This window comes from Carassius auratus, unplaced genomic scaffold (assembly GCF_003368295.1).
Source record: "Carassius auratus strain Wakin unplaced genomic scaffold, ASM336829v1 scaf_tig00216558, whole genome shotgun sequence".
NCBI classification, from domain to species: domain Eukaryota; kingdom Metazoa; phylum Chordata; class Actinopteri; order Cypriniformes; family Cyprinidae; genus Carassius; species Carassius auratus.
Genome location: NW_020528631.1, coordinates 335,990 through 348,374, shown reverse-complemented (window position 1 = coordinate 348,374; position 12,385 = coordinate 335,990). Strand labels below are relative to the sequence as shown.

Sequence of the window (12,385 nt, the reverse complement as noted above, 5' to 3'; positions counted from 1 at the left end):
GTTTTGAACGGTCTCACAACAGACACTAAAGAGAAGACAATGCTGAATAAAGTCCTAGTTTTTGTTATTTTTGGACCAAAATGTATTTTCGATGCTTCAACAAATTCTAACTGACCCTCTGATGTCACATGGACTACTTTGATGATGTTTTTATTACCTTTCTGGACATGGACAGTATACCGTACACATAGTTTCAATGGAGGGACAGAAAGCTCTCAGACTAAATCTAAAATATCTTAAACTGTGTTCTGAAGATAAACAGAGGTCTTACTGGTTTGGAACGACATGAGGGTGAGTCATTAATGACATAATTTAGATTTTTGGGTGAACTAACCCTTTAAATTTAATAGACTACAACAAAATTTACGATTTTTAAAGATCCACAAAAACCCTGTCTATAGTATTTATTTTTCAGTTCATACTAAAGTGTACATTCAAGGAAAAGATTAAAGTAAAAAAAAAAACACTATATTGCGTTTCAAAATTAATTTAATAGATATTCACACTCTGTCAGAAAGTGAAATGAATGATACTTCTGTCAGTGCTTCTGTGATAGTGTGTCACGTATGGGTATTTGTTTGGCTGCTGTTATGCATACTTAACCGAAATTGTTATTTGATATGAAATGTAATATAACATTGAAAGCAATGAATTTTCACAATCTGCAAGCACAAGTTGAAATAACAAGGTCAGGGATTTAGAAGCAATCCAAATTATATGGGCTGTAATTTATATTTGTATGGCTATCAAAAATATGAATATATTGTTCTTTAACACTGAATCAGTGCACTTATATAAAAACATACTCAATCTTAGACATGTTCAAGTCACACATCTTATTTTAACAGCACTGCTGAAGATGATAGATGGCTTAACTATTAAAACTTCATCCCGTTCAATGAAGTAAGACTTCAATATTCAAAGGCCACTTTGTACTAGCAGCTGGCTGATAAATATACAGACTTGCATGTGATCAATCCTCCTGGTGGTTGTACAAGATGTCCGCAGTGGGGTTCTTCCTGTGCGATGGAGGTATTAGGTGATTTGGTAGCTCTGTAGGGATCTCAAATCCCTCCAGTTTGATTTTAATGAGATGCTGAGCAAGAGCAAATTCTTCATCATCCAGCATGCCGTCCTTATCACAGTCTGCCAGCTTCCAGATCTTTCCCAGTACAGTGTTGGGCAGACGAGAATTCATCATCTCCTTCTTGGCATTGATGCCTGTTACCTTCCCATTGACAGGCATCAGTGTGTAGAAGATTTCATCGTAGCGATGTTTGTCGCGACTCACGATCCAGTCCTCAGTATCAGCCCCTGCACTGATACCCTCACCATAGGTGAGGTGGCCAAAAGGCCCGTCGGACGAGTCCTCAAAGGCTCCACCCTTTACCATCTGAGCAGGCTGTTTGCTTTCTTCCTCTCGGATCATGTTCAACAGACTTGAGATCTTGGTGGACAACATTCTGTCCACAGATTCAATCAACTTCACCTTCAAAGAAGGAAACTTGCTGAAGTCGTAGTGTTGCAGTTGCTCCTGCATGTTAGCAGATGTGAGTGACAGAGGGAGACATTTTAATGTCAAATTAAAGTGTGTCATAATATAGCACAAACAGCCGATACACACTGGGTTATATTTTTTGTTACATTATTCATTTTGTATAATGTGTTAAACAAATGAGGCATCCAAGTACTGACGTGGTTATTTCAGTGATTTGATTCTGGAGTTAATCAATGTCGCCTACAGTCTATTCAGAGAATGGCTTTTATCTTTCAAGTGCTGCCTGGAATCTGTCTGCTGACTAGATGGGGCTAGAGTCTGTGGAGAGTCATGCTGGGTATACATCCTCAGTCAAGAACAAAAGAAAGTAAAAGTACAGACTGTCTGCTCCTCAGACAATAGCAGTGCTGGGACTCAAGCAGCCCCTGCAGGGACTCAACCATAGCACTAACACACTGTACAAAACAAACCTTCCTTCGATCTACAGCCTGGAATCCTCCTACATCTGCACCATTATTCGAAGAACCAGCAGTTGTTGGAAATGTTATTCATAGCTACATAAAACGTGTCTCTCTAAATAAACATCCTGGTTAGTTTTGTTTAGCTTGTAAACATGTGTAGATGCCATAATATAATATCTAATATTTGCCCATGTTCCATAGACACAGACCAAGTCTCACCTGCATTTTAATGACATTAGGGAAATCTCCAGGTGAGATGTGGTGCTCTCTCTGCAGAATCTGATAGATCTCAGGCAGGTGGGCAATCAGCTCCTCCTTTTTCTTCTCTTTTCCAAACAGGGAGGGCATTTCCTTCTTTAAGTAGCTGATGATATAAGCATGCACCTGCAAACACACACAGCAGATTGTAGTCAGTTAGTTCATGAGGAGGTATGGTGAAACTGTGTTCATGGAATAATGTATACTGGGCCCACATATAACATACTGATATAAAAAAGAACATTTTGAAAATGTTCTTAATAATATTTATTATTAACTTATTTGTTATAATAAATACATATATATATAATAACCTTACATTTAATATATATATTTAAGACACAAACCTAATTACTATTTAAAACAAAGGCTAATTTATGGCATACAGCATAAGTAAATAAAACAACAACAACTAAGTTCTACATGCCAGTGGAAGTAATTCAAGACCTCAAATGATAATCACAATGCAATGTGTTTTTTGTGTGCGTGCTATATGTTACATCATTTATTTTTTTTTATATCACTATTATTATACTATAGACATATTTTCCCACATGACATCTACCTCCTGTTACTCTAGGCTGGTTACATAATCAAACACCAGCTGTGTGTTTACACCTTGGAAATGCTCTTGCCAAAAGGATAATTCAAAAACGTCTGTATTTATTCAAACTTTTTTCGCAATATAGAGGCCGTACACCACGACAGATCCAGATTAAGGCTGGGCCTTTCCCTTTTAAGCCATGTTTATTACTTTGAATGATGATTGGCTGCTCGATGAGGACAGGAAAGGCGTAAACATGACAAGTGGCGAGTCTGAGTGCGGTGGAGAGGTTAGGAAAAATAAGAGGTGTGCTCTCTTAAAGACTGTTACACACACATTCCTTTAAACCATGGAAAGGGATTTTTCTGGGCTTTTCCAGGAGAAGGCATTTAACAGCTTCACATAGCTTCACCACTACAGGAAGACAGGCACAGGGCTACAGGATTCCTGTTTGCTGGATGTGTTTGGAAAATATTGCGGAAGAGATAAGACGCACTTTCTGTCTTGGTTCCATGAGTGAATTGTTTATGTTCATATTTAAGTGTTAAGGCGCAACCAGGTTGTGTTGAATGGGGGAAAGTTCATTCAGGGTACTCAGTCGAAAACAATAGTAGTTGAACTAAGGTCAAACCAAAGACAAAATAACAGACGATGAGCAGTGATGCTGGAAAGGTTGAAAAGCAGCAAGGTATTATTGACAATTTAAGATCTTAAAAATTTATAATTGTTTATAAATTATATTAATACATCCACACTAAATATATTAATATCAAATATGTGTAAGTGTATGATGCATAAATATCTCCATAAATAAAACTGTTTATAATTAATTAATATCAACTAAAATATAAATATAAGTAAATAAACATAATAGAAATAATAACATGATACAATAGATCTTAGGCTTAATATTCAATGTTTTGTACATTCAATAATAACTATACTACAATAATATAAATAGCACTTGACAACTTTTTCAAAGCATAAAAATGCATGGCTAAGTGTGTGGACTTCTAAGCTGTGACATTAAACCCTTACCTTAGCAAGACGAGCTCTTTTGATGAGGTCATTCAGCTTTCGCAGGGCAGCGTTGCGAGGCAAACTCTGGATGTCTTTGAAGAGATCTTGTGTTTCGGCTTCAAACAGACGCCGGTTGTCTGCATTTTGAAGAGGTTTGCCCCAAAAAGAGCCGAGATAGACCCGCACCACCTCTGGAGTATTGATCACCTTCCCCAGCGACCACATCAGCGCACCATAAACCCGCATTAGCTGCTGAGTGTCCACCTGATCGGCCTTGTTCAGTACCACGCGGATTTTGTCATCTTGCCCACGGAAAGCTTTGATCGCTTGAGAAAATTCATCAGATATGTCTAGCTTATGGGCGTCAAAGAGGAGAATGATACGGTCCACTCGCTCTCCAAACCAGCGCAGTACCTCAGAGAAATCATAGCCTGTGGGGGAAACATGTCAATAGAACAGAAATAATCAGCTTAGTTCTTCATAACCCTCCATATAAGGGAAAATAAACGGAGTGCACTTCATTCAGTACACACCACAGAGACATATACAATAGTAAAACAACATAACACAATACAAAAAATTTATAATATAGTATTCTCAAACTTTTTTTGTTAGCCAAAATCTCTGAAGTAGATTGTTGGCTAATGGTAACAGCGGCATATAAAATATTTCATATTGTTATGATTTTTTTATTTTAATTAATTTTTCTTTTCAACTCGCAAACCCTAGTCTTGGAAACCCTATTATAATACGGTATATAATAAATATGAATACAGACAAAAATTATATAATTAATAAACCTGTATTATACAGAAAAGCATCTCCCCTCTTTAAAATAATCACATTTTGTTGCTTTGCAAAAAGACTGACAAAGTTTTTGTTTTATCCAGCTGTATTTACTCAGGACAACTTATAACATCGAACACAGACATGTCATAAAAAAGTTGTTGGTGAAAGCTGGTGTAGTGAAATGGCACACAGAGCCATTTGACTTTTAACTGTGATCAGCTGTGGTCATTTTGATTAGTTCAGCCTGAAAAGAGCTTTTCTGGAGCATTTCTGTAGTGCAACTGAAGCAAACAATCAACTATCACCATCCTAATAACAGCAGTTAATGTATTTTTACATTTTGTTTATGACGTTGTTATTACTATTTTTCATTTGGATGTTATAAGTTTAACTGAGTAAATACAGTTGGATTAAACAAAAAAACATGTCTTCATTTCAGACTGCAAAGCAACAAAATGTGATTATTTTAAAGGGGGTGATGCTTTTCTATGCCCAATGAACTTTAATAAAAAAATAAAATACAAAGATCCAAGACCAAACTTAATATTTAAAACACTCATTGTGGAAACATTACACACACACAGTTAATTTGAAATTGGTATTTCATGACTGGAAAAAAATGTTTAACTGTCCTTGTCATGCATTGATAATGGTCACACGTTTCTTTCTGTAGCTAGAAGAAAAAGGTATAGAAAGAAAGGAGGACATAAAGTGCACAGGTCACTGATCTGTCACGATCATAAGAACCTTGTAGGGACAGGGAAATCACATCTGCCCCTCATTTTCATGTAGTGCATTATAAACCAGTGCACATGTTGATGAATTCAGATTTTAAAGCAGTGAGATCCAGCTTATCCAACCACCTAACAGTTGTGAGGAAATGACGCCACTCCAACAACAATGGCATGGATTACACATAGCTATAAAAATTTAGCAAAAAGCTCTGCCAAGATTTTACTAAGGAGGAGCTCAGTGCTTAGAGTTTGGGAACCATCAATGCTGTTCCATTAAAATCTATGACCCTCTATGTCTTGGGTCCTATAACTAGTAACAATTTCTTTTAACAATTTTTTATAAATTTTTCCACAGTTCAATTTAACTGATCCTACGGTGATGAATACTTTTTTAAAAGTACAAACAGTCTAAACGTCATGCATTTTAATTATAAGAATCAACAATACAGTTTAAAATTGTCGAAAAAAAATATAGATGGTTGTAGAATATAAAGTTGTCAACTTACCAGATTATTTTTTATAATTATTTAAATCACTTTTATAAAAAGCAGCCTAAATATAAATATGTTGCACTCATTTACAAAATCTAGAGATTGGAAAAATTTAAACCAGGTACAACACAAATGTCTGGCTGTAAAATTCAGTAATTTTCCAATTTTGAACATTCATAGTCATATTAGAAATGAAATATGATTGATGCACATGTTCGGTGGTGCATTGTGAGATCTGTCAGAGACGCTAACGTAAGAGGAATGCAACCTTAGCTGAGTGGAGCTAAAGCAGGAACAGATGAGGAACGCCCATGTGTTTTATCCCTTATGGCCGAAGCTGCGGCCGTACATTTGTGCTGTTCTACATTTATGCTGTTCACCAGGCCTAATCTGTAGTGTGCAGACTCTCTGGGCCTGCGTATTCCCGCGCTGTACCTCTGCTGCCATGCATTTCACAGATAACACTTCTACAGCATGAACAGGCATATCTCACAACTGTTAAAAATTGCTTGGCCACCTCTCAGACGTGCTCTGCCTTCTTAGTTAAAATAGAAAATAAACAAAATATGTGAAATAAGGCATGTAGCAGCTTGTTTTGTTAACTGATGACCCAGTAACACATAAATACCCGCTACATGTTAAATTACCAGAATGCTGACGTAAACCCTGAAGTGTATTTGGAAAGTTACACTCATGCTTTTGAAATGAGAGAAAAGAAAGTGAGAAATGTTGACTTCGGCAACACCAGACTCATCACGGTTTCCAGCAGGTCTGCTGCTGTCATGTATTGGGAGACAGGGACGGAAACAACAGAGGAAATTTACAATGAAACAGGCCAGATCTGGTGACTCAAATGAAAACTAATGACTAAAGCATTATGATTGTTCCTTATACTGGGAACATGAGCTTCAGTCCTCCAGGAAGTGAACCAGCCTGTCTTATCTAACGCATCACACCCAATCTATTTTCAATGGGAAATAAACAAAGAGACTCCAGGAAGAAGAATTCTGCCAAGGCTAAACCGCAGAATTTACATTGTTTTGGTCATGTGACATTAAGCATCCAGTCATAACTAGTTTTACCTCAACAACCAGCTTTTCTCTAATAAACATCTTTGGAGGAGCCCTCGAAAAGACTGTCAAAGAAGAATGGGGTATATTTGATGGTGTCCCTTTTGTCATTTGATATCCCATTGCAACTCCCGGTCATTGTTTGTCATACAATACAGGATGGACTAGCTAAAAGACACTACAAAGACTAGAGTGAACATCCTCCTGTACAGTAAACACTGACTGCAGCCACTGACCTCTGCTTATGCGCTGCTTCTCGCCAGACAAAATCCCCGGCGTATCAATGATGCTGATGCTCTGTAGAACTTGGTTGGGCATTTGTGAGCAGATGAACCTGACAAGACAGATGGAGACAGTTCATCAGCTCATGTTATCACCGGAAATGCTGGGATCACTACATTTGTCGCTTGACTGATTTGATCCGAGTCATGGGAAAATATAACAGCTGAGACATTTTCTCTTTAAATATTTTTAACGATGCGAGAATAAAGCTTACCACAAATTGTTACCAAATAAGTTAGTCACTTTATAAAACACAAAAGGAGACTAACAAGCTATACACCGAACTTCAGATTAAACTGGACTTACTAACAATATATAAATGTTTAGTCACATTTACCATTGCTCTCCAAAATTTTGCAGAACTACTGACAGTGGAATTTTTTTTTTGCTCAGAAAAGTTTGCCAATATTTTGCTAATGTGACCTCATATTAACACAGACAAGCTTTGTATAAAAAAAGAAATGAAAAATAAAAAATATGCATCCATCCAGAACATGCAATCAAGTCCAAAGATAACAAATGAGTTGTTGATTGAGGTGGAGGACCTATTGGACAGTAGTAAATTACTCCACAACCCTGGGACAATGGCATTAAACAAATGTATAAAACATTTATAATGTGACAAACTATTCTTTAACTTTATATCTAGAAATCTTCAGGGAGAGAATATTATAGTGATGTTAAGATTGCAATACTCTCTCAAGTGAATTTGAGTGTGTCTTTTTAAAATAAATCCTTAGAGGAAATTGCAACATCTGTAAGCAAACATCACCTGGCAGCTGCAAAGCAGAAGGACTTGCTGAGAAATGAGGAAGAAGCATTCGACCAAGTTTCATTTTCAAGAAAATTACACATGCATTTTATTTTTTCAAAAAAGCCAGTAGATAAAAGTGATGAGAGATTAAGAAAAAGAAACTGCTGTTCCCAAATGTGCCATCACATGACGCACGACAGGCTCCACAGGAAACAAAGTGCATTGTTTTGAGGTTCCTCTGGAGGAGAGGAGATGTGCTCTGTCAAGTGGTCCTTTGACCTGTCACTGTCAAATAAGTAATACCCAATTTCCCCTTCACATAAATATCCAGCAAACTAGAAAATAAACCTTTGTTTAGCTATCTAGGTACTTAAAATAAACATTAAAGTGGTGGAAGCTCATGCAACAGCTATAGTTAAGTAAAAGGAGAAGTGACCAAGCCCCTTTACACAGTTTTGAGACACTTTCTTTGGAAAAATATTTGCCTGCAATAGAAAAGCAGGCTGCGTGGGATGAAAGGAAGAAATGAATGAGCCGCACGATGAGCTGGGTAGACAAACATGTGACCCTAATGGAATGTAAAGTGACAACTGCAAAACTACAAAGCATTGTGACATAATGTGTATTTAGTGAATGCATGTTCTTTTGTAAATGTTAATCTGTACTTAGGCCATTCCAGACAAATTTCCTTATCCTATACCATTGCCAGAGCAATATAATGGATAGTCCTTGTTTGGCAATGGCCTGGGAAAGAGACACATGTGTAACATAAAGTAGCAAATAAGAATATGTGCCCACATTCTAGAATTCCCTTCTGCATGAAATGATGTCTAATAACAATTATTTTCCTGGCTCAAGCTTGACAGAACACTGGAATATGGTGTTATCAATTGATTTAGCCCCATTTTACTTTCTCAGAGGTGTTGAAGGGTTAGTTTACCCAAAAATTGATAAACCGACACTCAGATGTGCTTTTTTCATGCAAAAAAAACTTTATTATTAAAAATTATTAGACTTTGAACCATTTGAACCATTAGAACCATTTGATTCATATAGATTACTTTTGAGAACTCTTTAAAGCATCAATATTTAGGTGGAATGGATTTTCAGTAGAGGGAGATAAACCCCATTTTTCATTAAAAATATCTTTATTTGTGTTTCAAAGAACAACAGTCAAAGATTAATGACAGTCTTCAGTTTGAAACAACATGAGGGTGAGTATTGGCAACCATTTCCATTTTTGGTTCAACTTCCCTTTAAATATGCCAAGATTGAAATCTTTTGAGCAAGCAAAGAGACTCAGAGAAAGAACATGTTTTCAGACACTTGACTGAAATACTACAGCCACAATCTTTGAAACTTAAATCTAAAGGGTAGGGATTGGGCCCTTGATATTTACCTATTTAAGAAGGCATTTCCAAAAGCATTGAGTTTGCGGAAAGGTTTCTTTGGGTCCACGACCAAAGCGTTTCCAGGAACAATTCCCTCATTCTCATTATACATTACAGCTATGAATCCATCTGTCGTTGGTTCGGGGCCAATTCGCATCCCTGGAAAATCTTGCTCCAGAAGATACCTGCAGGAGGGAGAGGTTAAGTATTAAAAAACAACTACTTAGTGAACGGGAATGGCATGATCATTGGACAGCACACACAAGCAAAAATGTCATGTTTGGGTAAGAATTAAAACTAAAGGGATATTACCCAATAGCCTTTAGGGTTGAGACACTGTGCAGTTAAATAAACACTCAAGTTGATCAAGGATCAAAGCTAAACAGTGGCCCTTAACCCTTGGACAAATGCTAGAATGTGAAAACAGACGTATTCATCAGTCTCCCTCTTCCTGTAAATTCCTAGCGATAGCTCAGATCCCAAGCACATCCTGCCAGGGGATGAGAACGTGTCAAAGGTTTCCAAGCAAAGAAACACATGGCTTGTCATTAAAATCTAATAAAAATTTAATATGACTATAAATCAGACATATAAATTAACATTGTTTAATATAGTTGGATTACTCCCTTGTGCAAATGTTTAATTAAAGGAATATGAAAAACATTTTAGGAGGTGAAAAAAAAAACTTGCCTCTAGCACTCAAAAGCCTCTTTCACAGAGAGATTCCGGAAAATACATAAATAATGTGTCCCTGGATCGTTTGATTCTGGTTCATTCACACTGCCATTGATTTTCCAGAATCTGTGCATGTTCTCTATTATAGATCAGTGGTACACACACACATCTAATAGAATGTAACGCGTATCGTTTCTTTAAGCTGTCAAACAATCAGCGCGCATAGTGAGGAGCTTCCTAATCTCAGCTTCATTCCATTCACAGGGGTTATATACTTTACCCAACTTTAATACAGTGTTTGAACATCCTTAAATATCCACCATTTTCAATTATGAGCTTATATTTTACATTATGAATGGCTGATTTAATATAAGCCAGTTGCATATGTATTTCCTCATTCATTCAGAGACTGTCTACAGGACCTGATGAGCAACAGCAGAGACATCAAAGCTGGACGGTATTTACCTACAGTGAAAAGCCAATAAAAAGAATAATGATGCTTTTATGAGTTGCATACTCTCCAGCCTTCTGCATTTCTTCTCAGATGAATGGACTATGTGAGGTGACATAAGCTGTTTCTACACAGAGCCTTGCCAGGGTTGGCAGCCTCCACAAAGAGGTGACTGTACTATACTTAACGTGTACACGCTGTTGCTTGAGAAACTAAATACAAATAAACTAAATACATGAAAAATAAACAATAATAAAAAAGTCTTAATAACTATAGTTGTGTCTAATAGTATAATAATAATTTTGTCATGCGTTTCTTGAGTTACTAGACATTACAATTCATTCAAGTTAAGAACGCTTCCAGTTGAGTATACTAAGTGTTTTGCTGACACACCTATCTGTCAAAAAAGCGATGCATTACCTGATGAAAGTGGTCTTTCCTGTGGAATACTGTCCGACCAGCAGCACCATGGGTTTGTTATGGAAGTCCGCCTCCTCCAGCGCCGGTGAGTGGAAGTCATGGAAAAGGTAGGTCTCCTCCAAAGGCAGGAGTTTTTTATCATAGAGATCCTGAAGTCCTTCAGTCACCGTTTGAAACATGTCTCCCTCCTTGTTCCTTCCACCCTGCTCCTTATTTACCCAAGTGAACATGTTCCTCGCAGAGCTCTTTTATATGTGATGCAACCTTAGTTCCCTTTTTATACTTGAGGAATTTAAAACGGTCCCAGTGTTGTTGTTTTCTTCTTCTTTATTTGCTGTAGTATTGACACTACCCCGTCTCCTGGTCTAAGCGTGGATTGTCCAGCTGTGTGCGCGCGTGTGTCGCTGTGACCTCACCTGTATCCTTTTATGTGACGCGCTCTTTCTCACGACGCTTGTTTGAATATTCATGAGCTGGAGTGACGTGCGGGCTGCACACTGGTGAGCTCGCGCTGCTGAGGGCGGGTTGTTATTAGGGTGCAGGGAATCTGTAGCACTGCTGACTGCTAGTTGTTTTATGTGAAATAGAGAAGGATAGGAACAAAGTAGCTGACATGGCGAAAACCGAAAACCGCATTTTGAGAAATGAAATGCTTTCTCAAAGTCGCCCCACAATACATAAGCATACGCGTAATATAAATTGTTTGACAAAGCGCCGCCGGATATTTTAAATAAGTGTTTTACTACTATTTTTTTGAAAATGCAAGTACACGTTTTAACAGTATATACGTTTTGTATAGATCCTGCTTACGTAGTCGCTTGTACGTTGTTCCTCAGTGACCGAAATTCCCCGTGAGCTCCCGTGAGACAGACAGTGGACAGTAATCAGGCTTGTACATTTACGACACCTAGTGGCCAGCAATGAATTTACAGTGTTTTATTGTTGTCCCTAACTGTTCAAGCTAGGATGGATCTAAATAATTACTTTTTAAAGCTCTGAATAGTTTATTTCCAATTCTATCAATGCTATCAAAGATTCTTAAAAAAAACTAATGTTATTAATTAAGTGTAAATTATTGTTTAGGCCTTTTACATATTCCTATTCTTTTTTTTTTTGTTATTGGTGTCAGGTATTAATTATAGATATTAATCCTGTGATTTAATACATTTAAATTATTATTATTATTAAGTGTAGCAGTATCTCAATGCAAAAAAAAAGACACGTTGTGTTCAATAGGAAATAGGTAGTATGGGGACTGACCTTCCCATCATAATAAGACATCAGGTGTAAAAAAAAAAAAAAAAAAAAAAAAAATATATATATATATTTTTTGCATTTTTTTTGCATTTTTTTTGCATAATGGTATTAGTTTGTAAGAACAAATAGTTCTAATTTGATACTTTTTCTAGCAAAACAAACTGCACACGAAGGAATAAATGCAGTCACGTAGTCTAGTAAGGTAGGTTTCAGTTCCTCTCCGGTAAAAAAAATTATAATAAATTTTTTTTTTTAAAATTCACCTTGACATTTATGAAAAGAATTCAGAA

General features: G+C 36.8%; 1 protein-coding gene across 1 annotated transcript; it reads right to left on the bottom strand.

The window, feature by feature from the left end:
• Positions 1-471: 471 nt before the first annotated feature.
• LOC113098427 (EH domain-containing protein 4-like) lies at positions 472-11,068 on the bottom strand. The gene is made up of 6 exons (XM_026263493.1): positions 10,839-11,068; positions 9,301-9,477; positions 7,102-7,199; positions 3,800-4,212; positions 2,179-2,343; positions 472-1,534 (listed from the first exon to the last, which is right to left on the bottom strand). Exons 1-6 carry the CDS (start codon positions 11,066-11,068, stop codon positions 974-976), a joined length of 1,644 nt encoding a protein of 547 aa, XP_026119278.1. The 3' UTR covers positions 472-973.
• Positions 11,069-12,385: the final 1,317 nt, after the last annotated feature.